The sequence below is a fragment of the Ixodes scapularis genome, unplaced genomic scaffold (genome assembly GCF_016920785.2).
Source record: "Ixodes scapularis isolate PalLabHiFi unplaced genomic scaffold, ASM1692078v2 PGA_scaffold4__175_contigs__length_147842914, whole genome shotgun sequence".
NCBI lineage: Eukaryota > Metazoa > Arthropoda > Arachnida > Ixodida > Ixodidae > Ixodes > Ixodes scapularis.
In genome coordinates, this window is record NW_024609879.1 from 114,678,903 (window position 1) to 114,705,425 (window position 26,523).

A 26,523-nucleotide genomic window follows, 5' to 3' on the forward strand; every position below is an offset into this window, starting at 1 on the left:
TGTTTTTGACGGCAGCTGACGGCAGGCGTGGTTGTGGCGTGGGGAGAGAAGTTTCTTAGCGCTATGTCTTGTGGCCCAGATTTGCGTTATCCGAAATTAAATCGCTCATTAAACGCGCTCGCAGACTTCTTGGAAATCCACAAGGAGTTCGTAAACGCTCATATGGTCGACTTCTTCACGAAACGACACTGGGAAAACCTAGTAGACGCAGCGATCGCGGATGAATTGCTGAGCATCTCTGACCAAGTGCTGTCATCTTTCGGGACGGAGGAATTCTTCGCTTCTACTTTCGTCAAGTAAGACCGCACTTTCAGAAAACTGCTTTGTAATTGGTAGATCGGTGCTCATTTGGCGTGAATTTGTTTTCAGAGAGCAGAAAGTCCCCGCTCTTGCTGAGCTCTTGGAAGCTGTGAAGAGCCATACGCTGCCGGCGTTAGGTGCTTGTACGGAAATGGATGCAGCGATTTCAAGATCCACATGCGACGCTGTCTTGAGCGAGGCTCAGTTGCGTTTGCAAGAGTGGTGCATGTCGCGAAAGAAAAACCACGAAGTGGCGATCATGGGCAACATGATAAAAGCCCTGGGAGACCAGCATGACACCAGATACGTAAGTCTTTCCGCAAATACGGAACTTGTATTTAAATAAATAAAAAAAAAAAGTATTTTTTTTTTTTAAGTGTGTGAAGTTGAGAAGGATCAACGCATTTACCGTTCTATGATTTTTCTTTCTGTTTTATTTATTTATTTATTATAATTATTATTTTTTTTTTGAAGGTGTTTTAACGCGTAGCATTGGTGTACTGCGGCAAAGCCAGAATCCGATTGTGTGGCTGTCGGTGGGCCCCACAACGTGACAGGCGTGTGCTGCGGCGAAGCTGCCTTGCTACATAAGCCTTGCAAAGGCGATGGCGTTGCGAAGCCAAGTCAGCTTCACTGCTTAACAGGCGTGTATTGCACTAAAGTGTAACTCTTGCAACGCAAATTTAAAAGAGTTTTTTTTTTTTTTTTTCGTTTTTGCTTGTTTCGCATGTGCACGGCATGTGCGACGGAAGCCGAAACTACAAGCACGAGCATGTTGCCCCTAAACGAAGTTTTCACTGTACGGACATCCTGCGTACTCGCTCCTGTAGTTTCCACTTCTCTGTGTTTCTTGTTAACGGGATGTGAACAATTCGGTTTCTATTTCCGGAATGTGAAATCGGGACTTATCGGTATTTACTTTGTATGGCCGTAATTTGAGCAGGAGAAATAAATCGAATCAATCGCAAAAAGAAAAAAAAAATGCAGCAACCTTCATTTTTATAATTGTATAATGCTTGTTTAGAATTGTTTAGAAGACTATATCCAGTTTTTGTATGGTATAGGTCATGGCATCAATGTATATATATATATATATATATATATATATATATATATATATATATATATATATATATATATATATATATATATATATATATATATATATATATATAGATAGATAGATAGATAGATAGATAGATAGATAGATAGATAGATAGATAGATAGATAGATAGATAGATAGATAGATAGATAGATAGATAGATAGATAGATAGATAGATAGATAGATAGATAGATAGATAGATAGATAGATAGATAGATAGATAGATAGATAGATAGATAGATAGATAGATAGATAGATAGATAGATAGATAGATAGATAGATAGATAGATAGATAGATAGATAGATAGATAGATAGATAGATAGATAGATAGATATCAGGTGTTTTTGCGAAGACATTCAAAAATCCTAAAAATTAGGGCGATAGAAAAAAGAAGAAACTCTCTTCGGGAACAAACTACCAGCCACGGCGGACGTCAGGAATTGCCAAAAACCTACTAATTAGCCAGATAATTAAAACTTGTTAATTAACTTTTTAATTAGTGGAAATAGACATATGATTCCAATTAGAAAGTTGCTGAGCGTTATCGAAAACCACTAAATCAGTCATTTTCAGAAAGACTTTAGGCGCGTGAGAAGAGTAGTAGCGCACTAAAATTACCACTCGTGGACCAGGTACAAGGCTGGGGCTAGATAAGAGACGGAAAAATCGCGCGGGCGCCTTACCGCAACCGCTAGCCTTGTACCTGTTCCACGAGTGGTAACTTTAGTGCGCTACTACTCGTCTCACGCGCTCAAAGTCTTTCTGAAAATGACCAATTTAGTGGTTTTCGATAACGCTGAGCAACTTTCTAAATGGAACCATATGTCTATTTCCCCTAATTAAAAAGTTAATTATCAAGTTTTAATTAATTATCTGGCTAATTAGTAGGTTTTTGGTAATTCCTGACGTCCGCTGTGGCTGTTAGTTTATTCCCGAAGAGTTTCTTCTTTTTTCAATCGCCCTAATTTTTAGGATTTTTGAAAGTCTTCGCAAAAACACCCGGTATATATATATATATATATATATATATATATATATATATATATATATATATATATATATATATATATATATATATATATATATATATTAATGCCGTCAATTTTCAAAAAAAAAACACGTGACGTCAATTTTTTATTAAATTTAGCGGGGAAACTACATTAGTGTTCACGTGACGTCAGGTTACGTGATATCAATTTTCCCGCCAAACTTAGCGGGGAAACTGAATCTCATGTGACCTCAATTTTTCCGCTAAATTTATCGAGGAAACTGAATTGGTCTGAAGGTCCCGTGCCGTCAGGTGACGTGACATTAAATTTTCCGCTGAATATGGCAGGTAAACTGAATTCGGGCATAGGTCACGTGAGCAAGAAATGGACGGACTGACGGACAAGCTTGTGGAATTAGGAAATAACGCAAAAAAAAAGGAGAAAAGATCATGCTTAAAAAAAAACATTTAGAAACGATGGTTTAAAAAAAAGAGCTCTCCTTTAGCTAAGAAAGGGTAAAAACACAGGCTAGCTGATGAAGAACTTCCATAGTAACCGGAAACACGGAACGAAAAAAAAAAAACGGTTGAGACTTTTTTTTTTTTATTATTGTCTCTCCAGAACTATGGAACTTCTTCAGTTGCTTGCTTCAACCATTATAATTAGTTAATCTCTGAAAGACACCCGTTACGATTACCAGGATTACATGAATATCCATGTTGTACTATACTTTATCCCAAGATTCTTTGTAGTAGTGTCTCATATAAAACTATATATATAAATAGACTAATAGCATATATGGCACAAAAATCACTCATTTGATTGTATTGTTTAAAGCGAACTTATAAGGAGTTTTAGAACATGAGAAGCGGAGAAGAAAGAGGAAAAGGGGGGGGGGGGGGGGGTGCTTTCCTTAACGCCTATTGCGCCGAGGCACAATAGGCAGAACATCATGTTTGTCGGCGCCAAGCTTAAGTTTGACATGTGGCCTATGGTAAAACTGAGGTGGTGCGGAGACAGAACGTGAGGTGCAAGTTTAGCCCTGCCTGGCATGTTCGCAGCTAGTATTTTTGTTTTCTTCTTTCCTTCCAAGTTCAGCAAACATTCATGGTAGTGTTTTTTTGTTTTTCATTTTGATTTTAATTAAAAGTAGGGGCAGATCCTTCGCGGAAAAATTGAATCGGTGTATTATTATACACTGATTTGGGGTTTCGCAGTGAATTCAGCGTGGACACACTTCCTATCATATTTTAAAGGGGCAACACGATGTATGCCTTTGTGACTTTTCTTTCTTTAAGCTTTTTATGAAATTGTATGAAACATTTTTATACATTCTTGATAATAAAAAAAAATAAAAAAATAATAAGAATAAAGTGCATGTCTGTGTGGTGTCGCAATGAGGGAGAAAAGGTGTGTGGGGTTGGTGGGAGTCGAAGAGGAGGGGGGAGGGGTGTCACTTCCCTTCCCGAGATTTCATGCATATTTCACTCCGGGCAGCCAGCACTTGGATGTACGGGCTTCCTCTGCCTTTTGGCTGCCTCCGTCTCTCGACTGTAGGGAAGTTTAGCCAATAAACCCCTTTGAAAGAAGAGGGAAATTTCCCTCCCTCTTCGTCCCGCCGCTCTGGCCACTCCCCCATCTCCCGAACACTTCCGGCACCCGTGGCGTTCCTTCTTATGGGCATGTAGTGACGTAATTTTTCCCCCCGCAACTTTGGAGCCGGAGCATCTCTTCCAATTCTTTTGTTTGGAACTTAAAAACAAATAAACTCGTCACCTCAAAAAAAAAAAAAAAAAAGTTTTGCGCACTGTTTATACGTTGCGCGAAGTTCTTGCAATATTTGTATGTCGGAGAAAAAGGCGATGCATTTGGCATTTGGAATGCGTACGTATTATTAATATTAATATCAAATCTAGAGTGCACCTATAATTCTTGACATAAAGGGGGAAATTAGTAATACTCTTCGACGAGTCGGACGTACATTTTTTCTATTAAAGGCTCTAAGCGACAAATCCAGATAGAGTTCATATAATAATCTAATAGACAGCTAGAGTTAATATAAAAATCCAGAGGTGAAAGTTTCACGCATTGCGGCCGCTTTGGAACGGCGGCGCATAGACGCGGACATCACGGTTGGACCCAGATCGCTGGCGGTTAAAAAAAATCGTCCACGAGGGGACTTTTCCGTATTGATGAGACGAAAAGTGCATTAATTTATCCAGTCAACGTCCCCGAAGATGTCCAACGAGACATGACTGTGTACGCAAAGAATCAGGAAAACATCACCTGTGGGTGAACATCACCCACAGGTGATGTTCACGGGAAAGTATAGGGGCTCCAGGTTTCTTACAGTGTACTATATACAAAAGAAGGTCATTTTTCTCTCGTCGGCCATCGGGACTTCACATTGCTTAATACTCGCGAGAGTGTTCGCAAGGATAGACCTAGATAGTTAGTATGTATACGATCTCTATAGATAGACCGAACCTGCACCCTTCTCCTTCCAGGTTGTGGATCTGGGCAGCGGCAAGGGCTACCTGTCCGGCAACCTCATCTCAGCGCACGCCATGACGGTCCTGGGCATCGAAAGCGCTGCGGGGAACAATCATCGAGCCGAGACCCGTTTCTCCAAGATCGAGCGGGCCTCGAGAACTAGACGAAACCCCAGCGCCGTTCGGAACGCGACAGTCGCGAGGCTTAGCGCCCAGGACCGGTCCACCGACGAAAGTGCCGAGTCGTGCTCCGACGAAGGCCCGACACCGCCGTCGGGAAACGGCGGCGGACGCTTCCGGACGTTAACCGCGCGAGTGGACGAAGACTTCGATCTGGGCGAGGCGCTGAAGAAAAGTTTCGAGGACGAGGGCATCGATGACGTCATTCTGTGCGGTCTGCATACGTGCGGTGACTTGGCGACGAGCGCGCTCAAACTTTTCGTCAGATGTCCGCGTGCAAAGGTTCTGTGCCTGGTCGGCTGTTGCTATCATCTCACCGAAGAAGAGTTCGTCACGCCGCAGAACGGTTGGCTGCTTCTCTGTCAATTTGCTCCGATCTTGAACGTCTTATGACAACTAACCCACTTTTATAGTAGATGGCGCAAGTTACCGCCAGATATGGTACAAGCACTAGCATACATACATCCACCCAGTAAATTTTTTTTTTTTTTTTTTCATAATCGAAAATGAAACAGTTATGGCACGTATTGAAGGGACTATTCGAAAACTGTTGTCTGACAGCTTGACAGCTTTGAAAAGCCGTAAAAGAGCCCACGGAGACACTTTTCCCAGTCCTTTGCAACTCAGTCATTTGAGTTTCTATTATTTTTTTCGCGACATCACGGAAATTGTCATGGGTCATCTTGCAAGGCTCGTGGTGTTAAAAAAGAGTCAAGATGAGGTATTTATTTGAGGATGTATGGCAGCAGTCGCCACTGCATGCAGAACCACTCGTTGCGACCAACAGGGAACGCAACCTTCCTTAAATTATTTCTTCGTTGATACTCTCAAACGAACGCACCAAATAATACAAGTTTTAAGTTTTTCTTTCTTTCAGGAGGGAAACAATTTGGATTTCCCATGTCCCGAGCGCTGCGGAAGCGAAAGTACGTTCTTGGGCGAAACGCCCGCATGTTGGCAGCTCAGTGTGCCGAGAGAAACAAGGAGGAAAAAAAGGTGAGGTTTTCTTTTGTCTGTACGTTTTTTCACGTTTGTGAAAGAGTGACTGGATTTCCAAACGGCCCCAGCTTCAAAAAAAGGTTTCAGGGATTTCATTTCGGTTGAGGGTTCGCACGGCCGTGCACGGTATTAGACTCCAATCTTAAATTCTCTCGAAACCCTCGGCCGAACAGGCCCAGACAAAGTTTGAAATAGGTACAAAGATGAGCACAGGTATAGACCGTTCCAATGATCGCCTTCTGTGGGCTGCCATCTTTGTCTACTGGGCTCTGGAACGCGTTCTTGCACAGTAACTCTCTTGCACGAAATACGATACGCCGAGCGTGCGTTCATAGCCCAGTGACTCAGCTTTTTTCGCCTGGGTGAAGCCAGGGAGATTGCGGTATTAGCCAATAAGAACACCGATGAACCGATCACGAATCAAGTTGTTACGTCGTACCAAGGACAGTTTTTAAAAAGCCCCTGAAAATATTTTTTTACAGTCTGGTTTTGACACGCCCGTCAAGAAATAAATTTTACACGAAAAAAAATGTTTAGAGCAATATTGACGGCGAAAGATTTATTTGAAATTCTGTGTGCAAAGTGTATGACGTCATGGAATGGTCAATCGCTCTTTCCACCTCAACGCGAAGGCGAAGCCGATCCACTTCTCTTCCACGCGCCCCAAAGGCCGAGAGAGAAAACAAGCGGAAAGGATGTGACTGCCGACTAAATTCCGTTTCGCGCCGTCAATATTGCTCTATTTTTTTTTTTGCGTAAAATTAATTTTTTTGACTTGCATGTCTCAATTAAACCGTTTAGAAAAAAAACTTTTTTGGGTGTTTTTTTTTTTTTTTTAAAGCGGTATTTCAACCTGCAACCCCCTTCCCCATCCGATCACGGCCCGACCAGCGGCATCAATGCCCGTCAGTTTACGTCATCTCATCTTGTTACATCACTGGTACGCGAACAGAGGGTCACATGGGCAATAATTTCAGTGTTCTGTGCACAACGCACAACACTGCCATCGCGATGTTGCTGCTATGTTGCTGACACGCAGAAATACAGAACCGCGTTGATTGCCGGTTGGCACTTGGCATCGGAAAACAGGATCGAACTCAGCACAGAAAGCACCCGGCAGCAAAACCTACCTGTCTTGGACGCAGTTTCCGCGGTTTCCATAACGTCGTCAACGTCGAAAGTACGTCGAAACATCATTCTGTAATCCGGAGGCGGCCATCTTAGCTTAGTGTACTTAATCGCGAAACACATGTACGACGAAACCGTCCGATCCGACGTGCGGACTGCCGGAATGACCTTGGGGGGAGAGGGTTTTCGTAGCATCGGAGAGCGTTGAAAACCCTCGCCTCCGACCGTCGTATTGCGCGGTCGGACGTCGGATCGGACGGTTTCGTCGTACATCTGTTTCGCGCTTTAGCGCTGCTGGTGCTGCTCCAGAAGTTCGCTGTTTCTAGCGTCTTCGTTTGCTCGTTTGATAAAATTATTGGTAAAAACGTCAATGCAACCGAAATGTTTTGCACGTTTGGTCCGGGAGAAGGAATTACAGGTGGCATTCACTGCCGTGAAGCTCAATCAACTCAACAACATTTATAAAACAACGCCCGCGACGTGCTCGAAAAGCGAAACCGAAAGTAGATGAGGCGGGAGGATGGAACCTTTCTCCCGTCTGCTTGGAGAAGGAGAAAATGTCTCGTTCCTCCTTTCTTCTCGTGTCCGCTTGGGGGCGCGTCAGTAGGAGGGAGGAAGACGCGCCGTTGCCACCTTTTTTCTCCTTTTTTTTTTTTCTTAGAGTGCACAAGTCCTCCGTTTCTTTAACTGCCAGCGACTGTGAACACTCGCAGTAGTGGAACTGCTGCGCCAAACTGCGCCAGAACGAATAACCTGCTACATGCTGCTCCAAAGGCTGTATTTGTGCACAATTTGCGCCACGCCTGCACCGGAAGAGAATTGTACCCGAAAGGGAAACTGAAAGTGTCTGGCACGTGACATTAATGGCGATGCCACTAAAAATTTAAAAAAAAGTTTTTTTTTATATATACTTAAATACTATGTGGCGAAAAGTAGGACTGGGCGAATATTCTAATTTTGTAATAGTAGTTTTAAATAATACGTTATTTGATATTTGCTCCCAAACGAACTGCGATGCCCGCGGAGCAGGTGTCGAAGTTCATTTGGGAGCCCCCTTGAGTGCGTTTCTCCTCGAGCAGAGATACACTGCGGAGAAGCAATATCCACGGAGCGGACACAGCGACCTCGCGACTTCAACACACCTTCAAACTAGTTGGTGCACATGCGCGACTAATGTATTTAAATAAGAAGAAAGAAAGAAAGGAAATTTAGTGATTGTTAACATTACATTGCAGTAAAATCTTCAAAATTTAACTGTGGCATTATGCAGGGATATATGTTAGGCAGTGATGTTCTAAATATATCTGTGCTCATCATTTGTGTGTGTGTGTTTTAATTCAGAATCGAAGAACATATCTTTTATACAGGAATAACTATAAATGCTCTCAATTAGATATGGCTGGGCTGCTTCTCTATATGTTTAATTTTATGTCAAAGCTGTCATTTACTTGCCATCCCAATATAGGTACTGGTCATTCTGAGGCTACAGTCTATAAAAATAGCTTGATTAAATTTAACAGAGCTCATGAGTGGGCAGTCAGGGACAGCCTTTGTGAGTCCAGCTGGATTTTTTGTTAAAGCATTGTGTAACGGTAGTAAAAGGCGTGGAGAAAGGCGCAAGAACCCTTCAATGTTCATTTAAAAAAATATTCGGCCAAAAGCACGATTGACTCTGAATTTGCTTCGAACCCAAAATGCATTATTTGCGCATGCCTAACGAAGAGTTATCGGCTTTTGTACGAACGGTGCTTACATCGATCGCAATGAATAGCTAGCGCTATTCACTGTGAACGGTTAGAGTAGCTATGTGGTCCGCTTAGCTGCTCTAAGGAACAGCAGCAGCTTGAATACGAGCGAGGGCAGTGTGAGACACATTCAACACAAAAGTGTCCGTTTAATGTCCAACTCTCGGCAATGACGTCACCGTGATACCCTCTACAATGTAGCCAAAAACAGATTTTTACGTCAAACACAGATTGAAGACGCCATCAGTATCTCCTAATAGGTTAATTGAGACATCTACGTAATTGCCGGCGTATGAGTGTTGAATAAATAATAAATATCTGTACAGGCCAGGTCTTCTGTAGGCAGAACACTTTAGTTTCCCAACGCTCCAACAAATGCAGCTTTTTATCGACGGGCTAACTTTCGCGGAGATTGTATATAAAACTTTCTGACATGAAAGCTCAAAATTGTCTGCTCCCAAAGTGGGAGTCTTTGCTCCAAAACCCGTTTTTCCCTGTTACAAGAGCTGCTCCAAATCACCACCACTTGTTCGAGTCCCCTCCTCGATAAAATTTCGACGACAATAGAGAGTTTCCGTAGACGCTGATCCTCAACGTTCTTCACAATCCGCTGTGATATCCGGGACTCTGCGGGCGAGGCTCGCGCGGCGCATGCGCAGTAGTGGCGTCTTCGTACCGGAGAGCGTAGCGGAGCAGGAAAAACGGTCTGCGAAAACTCCCTAATAACTCCTGCCTATTAGGGAGTTTTAGTAGACCGTTCCGATACCTCCAGAATAGGGAGTTTTCGTAGACGATTTTTGCCGTCCCGCAACGCTCTTTGCGACCGGCTTCGATACCGGCGCGCATGCGCAGTATTGGCTTCTTCGGTGCGGAGGGCTTAGAGGAGGGAACAACGCGGTTTACGAAAAGTGCCTTTTGGGGATTTTTAGCAAACCATTATCGTGTTCCGCGTACCACACCTCTGGAGTCTCTGAAGCATGCTTTTATAAGCTCGCGCTCCGCGGTCACGGTATCGCCCGGGCGCGTGCTTAAAAGCATGCTACGAAGGTTCCGGTAGTGCAGTGCGCGGAACACGGTAACGGTTTGTAAAAAATCCCTCATTATACCCGATGACGAAACGAACCATCGGGTATCCTTATCGGAGCGATCTACTAAAACTCCCTATTATATTTCTTGTAGCCTTTGCGTACGAATAAGGGTCTTTCCCGATTGTGCGCCATCACCGATTTCTTGTCCCCTGACAAGAGCAAACTTAACGTCGTAGTAAGATCGAAGGCTCACGTGAGCTGATTCACGTCTTACTGGGCATGATGACGCAAGCAAGAACGACCGTCTGCTCTCCTTTCAGGTTCTCCCAAACTCGCTCTTCTATCGCGCCCTCTTGCAACTGGTACTCAGCGAGAAGCTGGGCGACGAAGCAGCGTCCTTGGATCAGGTCAAGGTTGGAAAGCTGGGTTCAGCCTCTTCGAGCTTTACGGACTACGTCTGTAGGGCGCTGAACAAGCTGAAGCTGCGACACGTCGGGGTAGGTATACTGCGCCGGAGTTTGACTGCGCGTGCAACGAGGTGTTATCAAAGATAGAAAGCTCTCGCTGGAGGTGGAGCATCGGCTGGCTTCTTTAACCTGACGTCCGCGGTCGAAAGCGTCGCTGTGGTCGGCCAGCCACGATTGGCCGAATGCTGACTATGACGTCAGCAAAGGATTTTTATCGACGGAAATAAGAGGGATATAAGAACTTGAATTTTAACGGTGTTCGCAGTGTTGCTTTCAGAGCGCTATGATTTCAAGCTTCCACCATGCTAATTACAAACACCATCGAACTTGTTTTTCGCAAGGTAACGACGTCACGAAAGGGAACCATAGGAGGGCGCCACCAAAACATCTTGTCTAAAGTCCCCCGATAAAATTGACGCTTACAAGTACCGCCAAACATTGTTGTGGAAACGCGCAAGGCACGTGCCACGAGCGGGTGCTCCGAAGCCATTCGCTTTCCAGGGCTACCAGGGCCGCTCATTTCAGTGCTGCCCCGCCATTTGGTCCAGACATGGGTCTTGTGCTCTGTCGCATTTGGCGATACTTGCAAGATAAACGCTAGCACATCGAGCGGCTTTAATCTCGCCGCTAAGATGGTCGTGTCATCCAATGCTTACACCTAAGCAGAATTCGTTTCGTGTTCGTCAGCAGTAACGTATAATGTTCTACGGCCTTGTTTCTCGAAACGCGGGCCAAATCGCTCGTGCAGAAAGTATACGCATCGCACAGAATAAAGGTTGATGTCACATCTTGATTTCTTCCAAATGGCCTATTTAGAAAAACGTTCGGTAAAATTGAGTTTCTAATTAGTTCAGATTAAATAATTCTTGAATGAGTACTTTTTAAATTATGGTTTCAAATGGAAACTTTCTTGACATCATCAAAAACCATAAATACAAGTCACGCGCAAAATTATATGGAGTTACAAAAAAAAGGAAAAAAAAAAGGACACTCAAAGCACGAATACGCACCCCGATAGAGGTGCGTCTTTGTGCCAGCGGTCCTGCTCGTACCCGTGGCCCAGGGTGCGCACCCAGGGTGCGCAAATACCTCTCCACCTCCGTCGGACGAGATAAGGAAGTGTGTCGCGAGCCTGCGGAATGAAACGCTATGGTGTTTCAACGACAACACGTAAATAAGCTTTTATTCTTGGGTTCACTTCCGTCGTGCAAAGAGTCCTGCGCAACGTTGGTTGCGCGCCTTGGCCACGGGGGAGCAGGATCGCTGGCACGAAAGTAATGCTGCGCGTGCCATACATCCTCGTCACGTGGGCTGATCTAGCGGTTTTCGATAATGCCCAGAAGGTTTCTAATAGAAACCATAGATGTTTAAAGGTACCAATTAAGAAGTTAATTACTCGAAAGTAATTAAAAACCCAACTATACCAAATGTTGTGATAATCTTCCTAAATAGGCCTTTCGGCAATGAACCACGTCAAGCTTTCTCCTGTGTGATGCTCACTTTTTGTCAGACTTGTACGTAGTTCAACTACTCTACTCAAGTTACTGTAGTTTAATTACTTTTCTGAGTAGTTTAGTAACTTTCAATTACATTTTTATTTCGGTAATTAGTAGTTTACTTTAATTACTTTTTTGAGTAACTTCTACTCAAGTTACAAATTACTTTCGAATTTTAGTGGTTGTTTTGCTTATCAACAAACATTCCTGCACAAAGGAGATTAGATGTTCGAAGATCAGCTGATATTTGGAAAGAGGGGGAAGCATGTGGCGTAGGAAAAGGGGGGGAGGGGAAGAAAATTGTTTGTAGAGTCGGAAACTCTCCCAAAAGTTTCACAAGAACCCCCCCCCCCCCCCCCCCCTGCAACAACACTGCTACGAGGCGCGGGGAGCGAACAGACACGACGCAAGAGAGGCCGAGTAACTGCGGGACTTGCGCCGAAGACTGGCGTTCCTTTGTATCCCCAAGCTCAAGGAGACTCGACCCTTTTTAAGAAAGGGCTGGTCCCCGCTTCTCCCCAACGTAGAAACTCTCGCCCACTATAGGAGGTGCACACACTGCATCCTCACTCAAAGGAGGCAACGAAATGCAGCACCTGCTCTGAAACTCATCTTGTGCTCCCGTAGTTTGTGCTGTACTCGAAGAATCGCGTGCTCAAGGGCAACGCAAAGATTGCCTTTTTGCGTTGTCTTTCCTGCCGAAACTCAGACTTTGGGGATCCTCAAAGATTCATAGATCGTTCGACAAACCTGTAGTAATTCCCCCACCATTTTTATTAAAAAAAATAATACACAAGCAGTCTTGGGAAGTATTTTATGTACATGGTACTTAAAGTACTACTGTTTAGAAAAATTGTACTTCACTTGAAGTAATTTTTCGAAGCATGTACTTCGATTTTTCGAGGAATGTAAAGCTCCCAACCTCAATGTACATTGCTCAAATTTGAAAAAAAAAAAAAAATAATGGCGGTATTGTTGTGTGAAAACGCGCTCTTTCGAGACGCTATCTGGTCATTTCTATGAGTGAAGTAATGGCGGCTGTAAGACCGAAACGAATAAGTGCCTTATAAGTTGATTGTGTGAAATAGCTCATCAGCGAGAGTAAAACAACTACTCTGCGGCGATTTGACCTTATACTATATTTGCTTCCATTTCTGTAAAAACTGATGCGCCTCCGATTACCACTGGAGCAATGCATAGCACTTAAAAAAAAACAGTACAGGGAATGAAAGGGCATCATGAAAGATTGTGTTAAAAGTGCTTGTACTTTGCCGTGAAATATATTGTGTTTATATACGTTACTTCAAGTACATTGCACCCGGTGTACCTACCACTTTACTTGAAGTTCATAACCTCTCATTTACTTTGTACTTTACTTCAAGTCCTTTTCAGATGTACTTTATGCAACACTGTAAACAAGCAAACATTGTCTAAAAAATCAAGCTCAGACAGTGCTAAACCTCAAAGTACAAATGACACATTCGCAGTACATCACTGACCAAACAAACAAGAAAGTTAAAAACAATTAGGCACGCAGAAGCAGAACCAGTTATTAAAGCATTGCTGTTAGCAAAAAAAACAAGCCCATTCCTATTTGGCAAGCACAATTTTCCTAACGGATCAAAACCTCTCTACTTTCTTTTTACCATAAAAATCATATAAAAGTAACTTCAAAGTAACTTCAAAAGTAATTCGCTACTTTTTTGCGGTAATTAGTAATTCACTCAGTTCCTTTCTATTTGAGTAATTTCTACTCTACTCAAATTACTTTTGACGCCAATACTCAGTAACTTAACTTAATTACGTTTTTTGAGTAGCTTGTACATGTCTGCTTTTTGTGTGAGCGATCCTTGGCCCGCGTTTCTAGAAACGCCCTTTCCTAAATCGGCCTACAGTGAACCAGTATAGAACGTCAAGCTTTCTCCTGTGCGATGCGCACTTTTTGTGTGAGCGATCCTTGGCCCGCGTTTCAAGAAACGCCCTTTCCTAAATCGGCCTACAGTGAACCAGTATAGAACGTCAAGCTTTCTCCTGTGCGATGCGCACTTTTTGTGTGAGCGATCCTTGGCCCGCGTTTCAAGAAACGCCCTTTCCTAAATCGGCCTACAGTGAACCAGTATAGAACGTCAAGCTTTCTCCTGTGCGATGCGCACTTTTTGTGTGAGCGATCCTTGGCCCGCGTTTCTAGAAACGCCCTTTCCTAAATCGGCCTACAGTGAACCAGTATAGAACGTCAAGCTTTCTCCTGTGCGATGCGCACTTTTTGTGTGAGCGATCCTTGGCCCGCGTTTCAAGAAACGCCCTTTCCTAAATCGGCCTACAGTGAACCAGTATAGAACGTCAAGCTTTCTCCTGTGCGATGCGCACTTTTTGTGTGAGCGATCCTTGGCCCGCGTTTCTAGAAACGCCCTTTCCTAAATCGGCCTACAGTGAACCAGTATAGAACGTCAAGCTTTCTCCTGTGCGATGCGCACTTTTTGTGTGAGCGATCCTTGGCCCGCGTTTCTAGAAACGCCCTTTCCTAAATCGGCCTACAGTGAACCAGTATAGAACGTCAAGCTTTCTCCTGTGCGATGCGCACTTTTTGTGTGAGCGATCCTTGGCCCGCGTTTCAAGAAACGCCCTTTCCTAAATCGGCCTACAGTGAACCAGTATAGAACGTCAAGCTTTCTCCTGTGCGATGCGCACTTTTTGTGTGAGCGATCCTTGGCCCGCGTTTCTAGAAACGCCCTTTCCTAAATCGGCCTACAGTGAACCAGTATAGAACGTCAAGCTTTCTCCTGTGCGATGCGCACTTTTTGTGTGAGCGATCCTTGGCCCGCGTTTCTAGAAACGCCCTTTCCTAAATCGGCCTACAGTGAACCAGTATAGAACGTCAAGCTTTCTCCTGTGCGATGCGCACTTTTTGTGTGAGCGATCCTTGGCCCGCGTTTCAAGAAACGCCCTTTCCTAAATCGGCCTACAGTGAACCAGTATAGAACGTCAAGCTTTCTCCTGTGCGATGCGCACTTTTTGTGTGAGCGATCCTTGGCCCGCGTTTCTAGAAACGCCCTTTCCTAAATCGGCCTACAGTGAACCAGTATAGAACGTCAAGCTTTCTCCTGTGCGATGCGCACTTTTTGTGTGAGCGATCCTTGGCCCGCGTTTCTAGAAACGCCCTTTCCTAAATCGGCCTACAGTGAACCAGTATAGAACGTCAAGCTTTCTCCTGTGCGATGCGCACTTTTTGTGTGAGCGATCCTTGGCCCGCGTTTCTAGAAACGCCCTTTCCTAAATCGGCCTACAGTGAACCAGTATAGAACGTCAAGCTTTCTCCTGTGCGATGCGCACTTTTTGTGTGAGCGATCCTTGGCCCGCGTTTCTAGAAACGCCCTTTCCTAAATCGGCCTACAGTGAACCAGTATAGAACGTCAAGCTTTCTCCTGTGCGATGCGCACTTTTTGTGTGAGCGATCCTTGGCCCGCGTTTCTAGAAACGCCCTTTCCTAAATCGGCCTACAGTGAACCAGTATAGAACGTCAAGCTTTCTCCTGTGCGATGCGCACTTTTTGTGTGAGCGATCCTTGGCCCGCGTTTCTAGAAACGCCCTTTCCTAAATCGGCCTACAGTGAACCAGTATAGAACGTCAAGCTTTCTCCTGTGCGATGCGCACTTTTTGTGTGAGCGATCCTTGGCCCGCGTTTCTAGAAACGCCCTTTCCTAAATCGGCCTACAGTGAACCAGTATAGAACGTCAAGCTTTCTCCTGTGCGATGCGCACTTTTTGTGTGAGCGATCCTTGGCCCGCGTTTCTAGAAACGCCCTTTCCTAAATCGGCCTACAGTGAACCAGTATAGAACGTCAAGCTTTCTCCTGTGCGATGCGCACTTTTTGTGTGAGCGATCCTTGGCCCGCGTTTCTAGAAACGCCCTTTCCTAAATCGGCCTACAGTGAACCAGTATAGAACGTCAAGCTTTCTCCTGTGCGATGCGCACTTTTTGTGTGAGCGATCCTTGGCCCGCGTTTCTAGAAACGCCCTTTCCTAAATCGGCCTACAGTGAACCAGTATAGAACGTCAAGCTTTCTCCTGTGCGATGCGCACTTTTTGTGTGAGCGATCCTTGGCCCGCGTTTCTAGAAACGCCCTTTCCTAAATCGGCCTACAGTGAACCAGTATAGAACGTCAAGCTTTCTCCTGTGCGATGCGCACTTTTTGTGTGAGCGATCCTTGGCCCGCGTTTCTAGAAACGCCCTTTCCTAAATCGGCCTACAGTGAACCAGTATAGAACGTCAAGCTTTCTCCTGTGCGATGCGCACTTTTTGTGTGAGCGATCCTTGGCCCGCGTTTCTAGAAACGCCCTTTCCTAAATCGGCCTACAGTGAACCAGTATAGAACGTCAAGCTTTCTCCTGTGCGATGCGCACTTTTTGTGTGAGCGATCCTTGGCCCGCGTTTCTAGAAACGCCCTTTCCTAAATCGGCCTACAGTGAACCAGTATAGAACGTCAAGCTTTCTCCTGTGCGATGCGCACTTTTTGTGTGAGCGATCCTTGGCCCGCGTTTCTAGAAACGCCCTTTCCTAAATCGGCCTACAGTGAACCAGTATAGAACGTCAAGCTTTCTCCTGTGCGATGCGCACTTTTTGTGTGAGCGATCCTTGGCCCGCGTTTCTAGAAACGCCCTTTCCTAAATCGGCCTACAGTGAACCAGTATAGAACGTCAAGCTTTCTCCTGTGCGATGCGCACTTTTTGTGTGAGCGATCCTTGGCCCGCGTTTCTAGAAACGCCCTTTCCTAAATCGGCCTACAGTGAACCAGTATAGAACGTCAAGCTTTCTCCTGTGCGATGCGCACTTTTTGTGTGAGCGATCCTTGGCCCGCGTTTCTAGAAACGCCCTTTCCTAAATCGGCCTACAGTGAACCAGTATAGAACGTCAAGCTTTCTCCTGTGCGATGCGCACTTTTTGTGTGAGCGATCCTTGGCCCGCGTTTCTAGAAACGCCCTTTCCTAAATCGGCCTACAGTGAACCAGTATAGAACGTCAAGCTTTCTCCTGTGCGATGCGCACTTTTTGTGTGAGCGATCCTTGGCCCGCGTTTCTAGAAACGCCCTTTCCTAAATCGGCCTACAGTGAACCAGTATAGAACGTCAAGCTTTCTCCTGTGCGATGCGCACTTTTTGTGTGAGCGATCCTTGGCCCGCGTTTCTAGAAACGCCCTTTCCTAAATCGGCCTACAGTGAACCAGTATAGAACGTCAAGCTTTCTCCTGTGCGATGCGCACTTTTTGTGTGAGCGATCCTTGGCCCGCGTTTCTAGAAACGCCCTTTCCTAAATCGGCCTACAGTGAACCAGTATAGAACGTCAAGCTTTCTCCTGTGCGATGCGCACTTTTTGTGTGAGCGATCCTTGGCCCGCGTTTCTAGAAACGCCCTTTCCTAAATCGGCCTACAGTGAACCAGTATAGAACGTCAAGCTTTCTCCTGTGCGATGCGCACTTTTTGTGTGAGCGATCCTTGGCCCGCGTTTCTAGAAACGCCCTTTCCTAAATCGGCCTACAGTGAACCAGTATAGAACGTCAAGCTTTCTCCTGTGCGATGCGCACTTTTTGTGTGAGCGATCCTTGGCCCGCGTTTCTAGAAACGCCCTTTCCTAAATCGGCCTACAGTGAACCAGTATAGAACGTCAAGCTTTCTCCTGTGCGATGCGCACTTTTTGTGTGAGCGATCCTTGGCCCGCGTTTCTAGAAACGCCCTTTCCTAAATCGGCCTACAGTGAACCAGTATAGAACGTCAAGCTTTCTCCTGTGCGATGCGCACTTTTTGTGTGAGCGATCCTTGGCCCGCGTTTCTAGAAACGCCCTTTCCTAAATCGGCCTACAGTGAACCAGTATAGAACGTCAAGCTTTCTCCTGTGCGATGCGCACTTTTTGTGTGAGCGATCCTTGGCCCGCGTTTCTAGAAACGCCCTTTCCTAAATCGGCCTACAGTGAACCAGTATAGAACGTCAAGCTTTCTCCTGTGCGATGCGCACTTTTTGTGTGAGCGATCCTTGGCCCGCGTTTCTAGAAACGCCCTTTCCTAAATCGGCCTACAGTGAACCAGTATAGAACGTCAAGCTTTCTCCTGTGCGATGCGCACTTTTTGTGTGAGCGATCCTTGGCCCGCGTTTCTAGAAACGCCCTTTCCTAAATCGGCCTACAGTGAACCAGTATAGAACGTCAAGCTTTCTCCTGTGCGATGCGCACTTTTTGTGTGAGCGATCCTTGGCCCGCGTTTCTAGAAACGCCCTTTCCTAAATCGGCCTACAGTGAACCAGTATAGAACGTCAAGCTTTCTCCTGTGCGATGCGCACTTTTTGTGTGAGCGATCCTTGGCCCGCGTTTCTAGAAACGCCCTTTCCTAAATCGGCCTACAGTGAACCAGTATAGAACGTCAAGCTTTCTCCTGTGCGATGCGCACTTTTTGTGTGAGCGATCCTTGGCCCGCGTTTCTAGAAACGCCCTTTCCTAAATCGGCCTACAGTGAACCAGTATAGAACGTCAAGCTTTCTCCTGTGCGATGCGCACTTTTTGTGTGAGCGATCCTTGGCCCGCGTTTCTAGAAACGCCCTTTCCTAAATCGGCCTACAGTGAACCAGTATAGAACGTCAAGCTTTCTCCTGTGCGATGCGCACTTTTTGTGTGAGCGATCCTTGGCCCGCGTTTCTAGAAACGCCCTTTCCTAAATCGGCCTACAGTGAACCAGTATAGAACGTCAAGCTTTCTCCTGTGCGATGCGCACTTTTTGTGTGAGCGATCCTTGGCCCGCGTTTCTAGAAACGCCCTTTCCTAAATCGGCCTACAGTGAACCAGTATAGAACGTCAAGCTTTCTCCTGTGCGATGCGCACTTTTTGTGTGAGCGATCCTTGGCCCGCGTTTCTAGAAACGCCCTTTCCTAAATCGGCCTACAGTGAACCAGTATAGAACGTCAAGCTTTCTCCTGTGCGATGCGCACTTTTTGTGTGAGCGATCCTTGGCCCGCGTTTCTAGAAACGCCCTTTCCTAAATCGGCCTACAGTGAACCAGTATAGAACGTCAAGCTTTCTCCTGTGCGATGCGCACTTTTTGTGTGAGCGATCCTTGGCCCGCGTTTCTAGAAACGCCCTTTCCTAAATCGGCCTACAGTGAACCAGTATAGAACGTCAAGCTTTCTCCTGTGCGATGCGCACTTTTTGTGTGAGCGATCCTTGGCCCGCGTTTCTAGAAACGCCCTTTCCTAAATCGGCCTACAGTGAACCAGTATAGAACGTCAAGCTTTCTCCTGTGCGATGCGCACTTTTTGTGTGAGCGATCCTTGGCCCGCGTTTCTAGAAACGCCCTTTCCTAAATCGGCCTACAGTGAACCAGTATAGAACGTCAAGCTTTCTCCTGTGCGATGCGCACTTTTTGTGTGAGCGATCCTTGGCCCGCGTTTCTAGAAACGCCCTTTCCTAAATCGGCCTACAGTGAACCAGTATAGAACGTCAAGCTTTCTCCTGTGCGATGCGCACTTTTTGTGTGAGCGATCCTTGGCCCGCGTTTCTAGAAACGCCCTTTCCTAAATCGGCCTACAGTGAACCAGTATAGAACGTCAAGCTTTCTCCTGTGCGATGCGCACTTTTTGTGTGAGCGATCCTTGGCCCGCGTTTCTAGAAACGCCCTTTCCTAAATCGGCCTACAGTGAACCAGTATAGAACGTCAAGCTTTCTCCTGTGCGATGCGCACTTTTTGTGTGAGCGATCCTTGGCCCGCGTTTCTAGAAACGCCCTTTCCTAAATCGGCCTACAGTGAACCAGTATAGAACGTCAAGCTTTCTCCTGTGCGATGCGCACTTTTTGTGTGAGCGATCCTTGGCCCGCGTTTCTAGAAACGCCCTTTCCTAAATCGGCCTACAGTGAACCAGTATAGAACGTCAAGCTTTCTCCTGTGCGATGCGCACTTTTTGTGTGAGCGATCCTTGGCCCGCGTTTCTAGAAACGCCCTTTCCTAAATCGGCCTACAGTGAACCAGTATAGAACGTCAAGCTTTCTCCTGTGCGATGCGCACTTTTTGTGTGAGCGATCCTTGGCCCGCGTTTCTAGAAACGCCCTTTCCTAAATCGGCCTACAGTGAACCAGTATAGAACGTCAAGCTTTCTCCTGTGCGATGCGCACTTTTTGTGTGAGCGATCCTTGGCCCGCGTTTCTAGAAACGCCCTTTCCTAAATCGGCCTACAGTGAACCAGTATAGAACGTCAAGCTTTCTCCTGTGCGATGCGCACTTTTTGTGTGAGCGATCCTTGGCCCGCGTTTCTAGAAACGCCCTTTCCTAAATCGGCCTACAGTGAACCAGTATAGAACGTCAAGCTTTCTCCTGTGCGATGCGCACTTTTTGTGTGAGCGATCCTTGGCCCGCGTTTCTAGAAACGCCCTTTCCTAAATCGGCCTACAGTGAACCAGTATAGAACGTCAAGCTTTCTCCTGTGCGATGCGCACTTTTTGTGTGAGCGATCCTTGGCCCGCGTTTCTAGAAACGCCCTTTCCTAAATCGGCCTACAGTGAACCAGTATAGAACGTCAAGCTTTCTCCTGTGCGATGCGCACTTTTTGTGTGAGCGATCCTTGGCCCGCGTTTCTAGAAACGCCCTTTCCTAAATCGGCCTACAGTGAACCAGTATAGAACGTCAAGCTTTCTCCTGTGCGATGCGCACTTTTTGTGTGAGCGATCCTTGGCCCGCGTTTCTAGAAACGCCCTTTCCTAAATCGGCCTACAGTGAACCAGTATAGAACGTCAAGCTTTCTCCTGTGCGATGCGCACTTTTTGTGTGAGCGATCCTTGGCCCGCGTTTCTAGAAACGCCCTTTCCTAAATCGGCCTACAGTGAACCAGTATAGAACGTCAAGCTTTCTCCTGTGCGATGCGCACTTTTTGTGTGAGCGATCCTTGGCCCGCGTTTCTAGAAACGCCCTTTCCTAAATCGGCCTACAGTGAACCAGTATAGAACGTCAAGCTTTCTCCTGTGCGATGCGCACTTTTTGTGTGAGCGATCCTTGGCCCGCGTTTCTAGAAACGCCCTTTCCTAAATCGGCCTACAGTGAACCAGTATAGAACGTCAAGCTTTCTCCTGTGCGATGCGCACTTTTTGTGTGAGCGATCCTTGGCCCGCGTTTCTAGAAACGCCCTTTCCTAAATCGGCCTACAGTGAACCAGTATAGAACGTCAAGCTTTCTCCTGTGCGATGCGCACTTTTTGTGTGAGCGATCCTTGGCCCGCGTTTCTAGAAACGCCCTTTCCTAAATCGGCCTACAGTGAACCAGTATAGAACGTCAAGCTTTCTCCTGTGCGATGCGCACTTTTTGTGTGAGCGATCCTTGGCCCGCGTTTCTAGAAACGCCCTTTCCTAAATCGGCCTACAGTGAACCAGTATAGAACGTCAAGCTTTCTCCTGTGCGATGCGCACTTTTTGTGTGAGCGATCCTTGGCCCGCGTTTCTAGAAACGCCCTTTCCTAAATCGGCCTACAGTGAACCAGTATAGAACGTCAAGCTTTCTCCTGTGCGATGCGCACTTTTTGTGTGAGCGATCCTTGGCCCGCGTTTCTAGAAACGCCCTTTCCTAAATCGGCCTACAGTGAACCAGTATAGAACGTCAAGCTTTCTCCTGTGCGATGCGCACTTTTTGTGTGAGCGATCCTTGGCCCGCGTTTCTAGAAACGCCCTTTCCTAAATCGGCCTACAGTGAACCAGTATAGAACGTCAAGCTTTCTCCTGTGCGATGCGCACTTTTTGTGTGAGCGATCCTTGGCCCGCGTTTCTAGAAACGCCCTTTCCTAAATCGGCCTACAGTGAACCAGTATAGAACGTCAAGCTTTCTCCTGTGCGATGCGCACTTTTTGTGTGAGCGATCCTTGGCCCGCGTTTCTAGAAACGCCCTTTCCTAAATCGGCCTACAGTGAACCAGTATAGAACGTCAAGCTTTCTCCTGTGCGATGCGCACTTTTTGTGTGAGCGATCCTTGGCCCGCGTTTCTAGAAACGCCCTTTCCTAAATCGGCCTACAGTGAACCAGTATAGAACGTCAAGCTTTCTCCTGTGCGATGCGCACTTTTTGTGTGAGCGATCCTTGGCCCGCGTTTCAAGAAACGCCCTGTAGAAAACTGCGAAAACGCCCTGACACGGATGCGGCCGTAGCGCATCGGATCGAGATTTGACTATTTTCATTGGTAGCAGATTGGTAGAAGAGGAAGGAGTAGGAAGACAGGCTGCGTGCGAATGGTCCTTTCTCGATTCGATGCGCGATGATCGCATTCATGGAAACGCGGGCAGTGTACGTTTGGAGTCGGAGGTATAGGAAAGGAAAGACCGATTGAACTCCTGGAACAAGCAATAATAAAGAGGAATTAGGGAACATTGCAGGACGCGGACCAGATGATTGAGATAGAACATTTTAAATCTGACACGGTAGCGGAATGAAAAAGACAAGCACAAAAGCAATTTAGAATGTTGCGACTGTAGGCACTTTTTTTTATGTAACAGTGCTTGTTGGGTGGCTACCTTCAGGTTCAAAAACGATCACTTCCGTTTATTTTTATCTCTCGGATACCTCGCAGATCACACCGGATGAAATTCGAGCCTACGAAGAGGAGTACACGAAACAGCTAAGGAGGTTGACTGCCTTCCAGCAGATGCGCATAGCCTTTGCCGCCTGCGTCGAAGCATTGGTGCTCCTCGACAGGCTAGTCTACCTCCTGGAACAGGTAAGCGTAAAAGCCACCGCTTGTCGCGTAAAAAAAAAAAAAAAAAAAAAAAAAAAAAAAGGCGAAAGAAAAATGGAATATACGGAGTCTTCAAGTGTTCCACTCCTACCCGATAGATGGCGCCAATATGTTCTCTTGTCTCGTCTTGAGAGGTCACAAGCCTCGTACATATAACTCTCTTTCTTCCTCTCTATATCTTTCTCTTTGTCCTCTTTGGTCCCGTTTCCTCGCCACTCCACCGTCTCAGATGACTACAGTCAAGCGAACGGCGGCTCATTTCATTTTTATGCCAATAAAACATTGGAACAACAGAAGTCACTAGAGGTTTTAGAGCAGGCGGTCGTAAGCAGCCGCAGGTGTGTGAACGTAGAGTGCGGCGACAGCCGAGGGAGGCGCTGCACACAGTCTGCTGCAGACAAGTCCTAAACTCAATCACACTGCGCTGTGCACACTATACCATGACGTCATGCGGTGTCGCACTGACACTTGACGCCATCTTGTCTCATGAAGTCATGACGTCACGTGAAGAAATGGTATTACGTGCCGCGACACGATGAGCGTTATGGTGTCACGTGACACCGTGGTGTTTGGCGGGAAATGTTTTTTCGCCAAATTTAGCATTGAAAATGTACGGTGAATTGAGCGGGAAAAGTTTACCGCTGCACTTGGCGGGAAGATTTTCCCGCTAAGTTTGACGAGGAAACCGCTGCGAAGCCTCGCCAATGACGGCTGTTGCCGTAAAATACTTGTTTTTTTTTTTTACTTCATTTTGCTTTCTTTCTCTGTTTTAGGAAGCTGTTGCAGACGCCCACATCGTCCGACTCTTTGATCCAGTGACGTCACCAAGATGTTACGCACTTTGCGCCGTCAAGAAAACTGCGCGCGAAAAGTGTTGATGTGTAGTTTACCTTTAGTACCCATGCGCCAGAACTTCTTTTGTTTTTACAAACCTCGAAAACTTCGGACATTCTATGCACGAACTAATCTCTACGACATCACGCGGTGCTGTCCGCTAGCTCAAGTGGGCTAGCGCATATGCGTCACTCATATATATATATATATATATATAAATATAAAAAAGTTTTTGCACATGCGCGGTTTGGAAGGAATGAGCTCGTGGCGTGAACTCTGTTCCTCCCCAGAGGTGGATCAAGATAGAGGCCGCGAGCGGTTCCGTCCAATCCGGTACCAGGTGAGCGACCACGTGACCTTAGACTTAGCGTATCGCTGCGTCCGATCGCGAGGTCACGTGGCGGGCTCGCGTCGTATCATTGATTCGCGTGACTCGTAGCCTTTTGTTTGGTCCGCCCTTGATCTAAACAGAGTGTATAAGGATTCCCAGTGACGTATCTCTGCCATTATGGTACCTCAGTGGGCTCAAAACCCGCGCTTGCAGCTGCAGAGGCATCTGGCTTCGCATACAATTCGAAGCATCGTCAGTGGTATATCGCGTTGGCGATAAAGATTGGCATCCATCGACCATCTATGAGACTTTTATATTGTCGATGCGCACATGTGGGAACTGTGCGTGAAAACCGTTCTTTACCTGCCATCTTTCGTAATGGGTACACGTAAATACGGAGGCGTGAAAAGAAAAAAAAAAGTGCACGCGCGCTTTGTTTAATACATTCCTGTGTAAAAGTACAACGAACAGCGCACCAGATTTCCGTTTTAACGAGATAACCATATGGGAAAAATCGGAGAACGTGGCTGAATAGGTAAAATAAAATCGGCTCTGTTTCTGTGGCGAAGTAAACATTTCAAAGACCTATGAAAGAAAACTAAACAAAAATCTCTCTGCCGCTTTTTTTAAATTTTTTTAAGGCCGGCGTACTTTTGTTTTAGTAGTTGCATGTTAAATTAACCCAAGTTAGCAGATGTATCGCCCTAACTCAATAGACGTGTTGCAAAACGTGCACGCCAGCTGCGGCACCGAAAGGTGTGCCGGGAACGGTCTGTAGAAAACTGGTTGTAGCAGACGACGGGGGAATCGCAGGCGAGCAATGAGCCTTTCCCGGAGTTTCCACGGCGCATGCGCAGCAGCAACAGACAGGAGTCCGCCATTTTTGATGGCGTGGTGCGTCCGGCTCGGGGCTGCGGGAGGCAGCGGTGGTCACGCGTTTCGAACTTCTCCGACATGCCCCAACGCAGTTCCGTTGTCGGCATGCAGCAACGAGGGCAAGCGCGTTGTCGCGATTTAGGTTTCCTTTTACTAGCCGGAACCCGACGAAACGGCAGCTGTGGATTCGGGCGATCCTGCGAAACAATGTGGACGCTTTCTAAACGCTGCCTTTAAAGCGCTCCCGTGTTTGTTCCCACTTCAAGAGATGTTCATGTTTTTGTTTCTTTATTTGGCATCGGTGTCGAAATACAAGTCGGCAGATTCATTAGGTATGCTGTTGTGTCGCTTATATGCCACGCAGAGCGAGCGCCTCGGAGTTGGCGTTTTTGTGATGGTGCGTTTGACTGGCGCACGTTTTTGCTTGTCAAAGTGACGGTCTCGCGTTGCTACGCAGACTGCCTGTCTGCTTTTTGGTTGTTGTAAACATTGGAATAGCCCACAGTTTCCATATATTTATAAAGCATTGAGGTAAAGTGGTTTTACTGTACAGTTTGTTGCAATGTGCACACCCGGAAGGGGAAATGGGACCTCGACCGCATCTGCTGGTCTTGGGGTTAAATACGAAAGGGGAAACAATCGACTTGATAAGTTGTCTTCATGTATGTATCGAATAAAGTAATTAGTTTTGCAACATTGTCTACAGGCTCGAGACTCAAAACAAACAAAAGTAACCGATTTCGTGTTTTCTGTTTTTTTTTTTTTTTTTTTTTTTTTTCCCAAGACTTGCAGTTAGTCACGGCTGTAGCCTGAAGTGGGGTGACGTCAGTGCCGAGGCTCGCTCAGAAATCGGCGGCTGCGCGTATACTTTTTAGATGTTTCTTCAAGATGTATTCTAGTGGTGAATTTCACCTTTCGAAATTTCAAAGTGTTACTCTCTTCCTGTAAGAAACGAGACCAACAAACTTACCAGGGTCAGCGGCGCTCGCAAACGACTTAGTATAGTCCCGAACACGTCCGCCGTTAACCCGGGCATGTTTGTTGGTCTTATTTTTCACAAGAATAGAGCTAAGGTTTGCAATTTCACAGGGTGAAATCCACCACTAAAATACATCTTTGATGAAAATTTGACATTTGTATACGTGCATACGCCGATTTGTTCGGACGATTTTAGATTGAGCCTTCACATTTATGGGTATGCACCTTTTCAATTAAAATTTTCGAGCAGCTTAAACAAATAACTCGCAGTTAAAAAAAAAAAAATAAAAAAGCTTGGCTGAACTGTAACTTGGTCTCGAACATTTTCTGAATTTACTGCCGGTACTGCATATGACATGAATCCTAGTTTGATGTAACCGTTTGTACTTTCTCATTAGTCAAACACGACTTCAGCTGTGTCGTCAGACAACGGGCGCCACGGCGAAGTCCGTCGTCTATTCGAAAAAAATGTACAAACGGACGAAGTCGTCCTTTGTCAGCGCATTCCTTGCAAAGAAATGTACTGGTCGATCCCGTTGGATAGAGTGAAAATAACGGCTGAGCGCCTTTACCGAGCTTGGAGCAGGCAGAACCGGAAGTAGGGCAGGCCATCAAAAACGTTTCTCCTGCTTGCCGATAGATGGCGCCCAACTTTTGCGTAGAGTAGAGTTCCTGTATATGCTACTCCCGTAGGGAGCCTATATAGCAACTCTAGCGTAGAGCGGAGAGGGCTCATTGTGTTACCCTCTTTATCGCTCGCCTTTGATGTCGCAAACACATGTACGACGAAACCGTCCGATCTGACGTGCGGACTGCCGGAATGACCTTGGGGGG

At 46.1% G+C, this 26,523-nt stretch overlaps 1 protein-coding gene across 1 annotated transcript; it reads left to right on the forward strand.

The window, feature by feature from the left end:
• The first annotated feature begins 15 nt into the window (after positions 1 to 15).
• LOC115330539 (methyltransferase-like protein 25) lies at positions 16 to 24,244 on the forward strand. Its single transcript, XM_029992397.4, has 7 exons — positions 16 to 296; positions 370 to 607; positions 4,902 to 5,412; positions 5,944 to 6,062; positions 10,287 to 10,463; positions 22,506 to 22,652; positions 23,444 to 24,244. The coding sequence occupies exons 1-7, from the start codon at positions 64 to 66 to the stop codon at positions 23,546 to 23,548; spliced, it is 1,530 nt and encodes a 509-aa protein (XP_029848257.2). The 5' UTR covers positions 16 to 63; the 3' UTR covers positions 23,549 to 24,244.
• Positions 24,245 to 26,523: the final 2,279 nt, after the last annotated feature.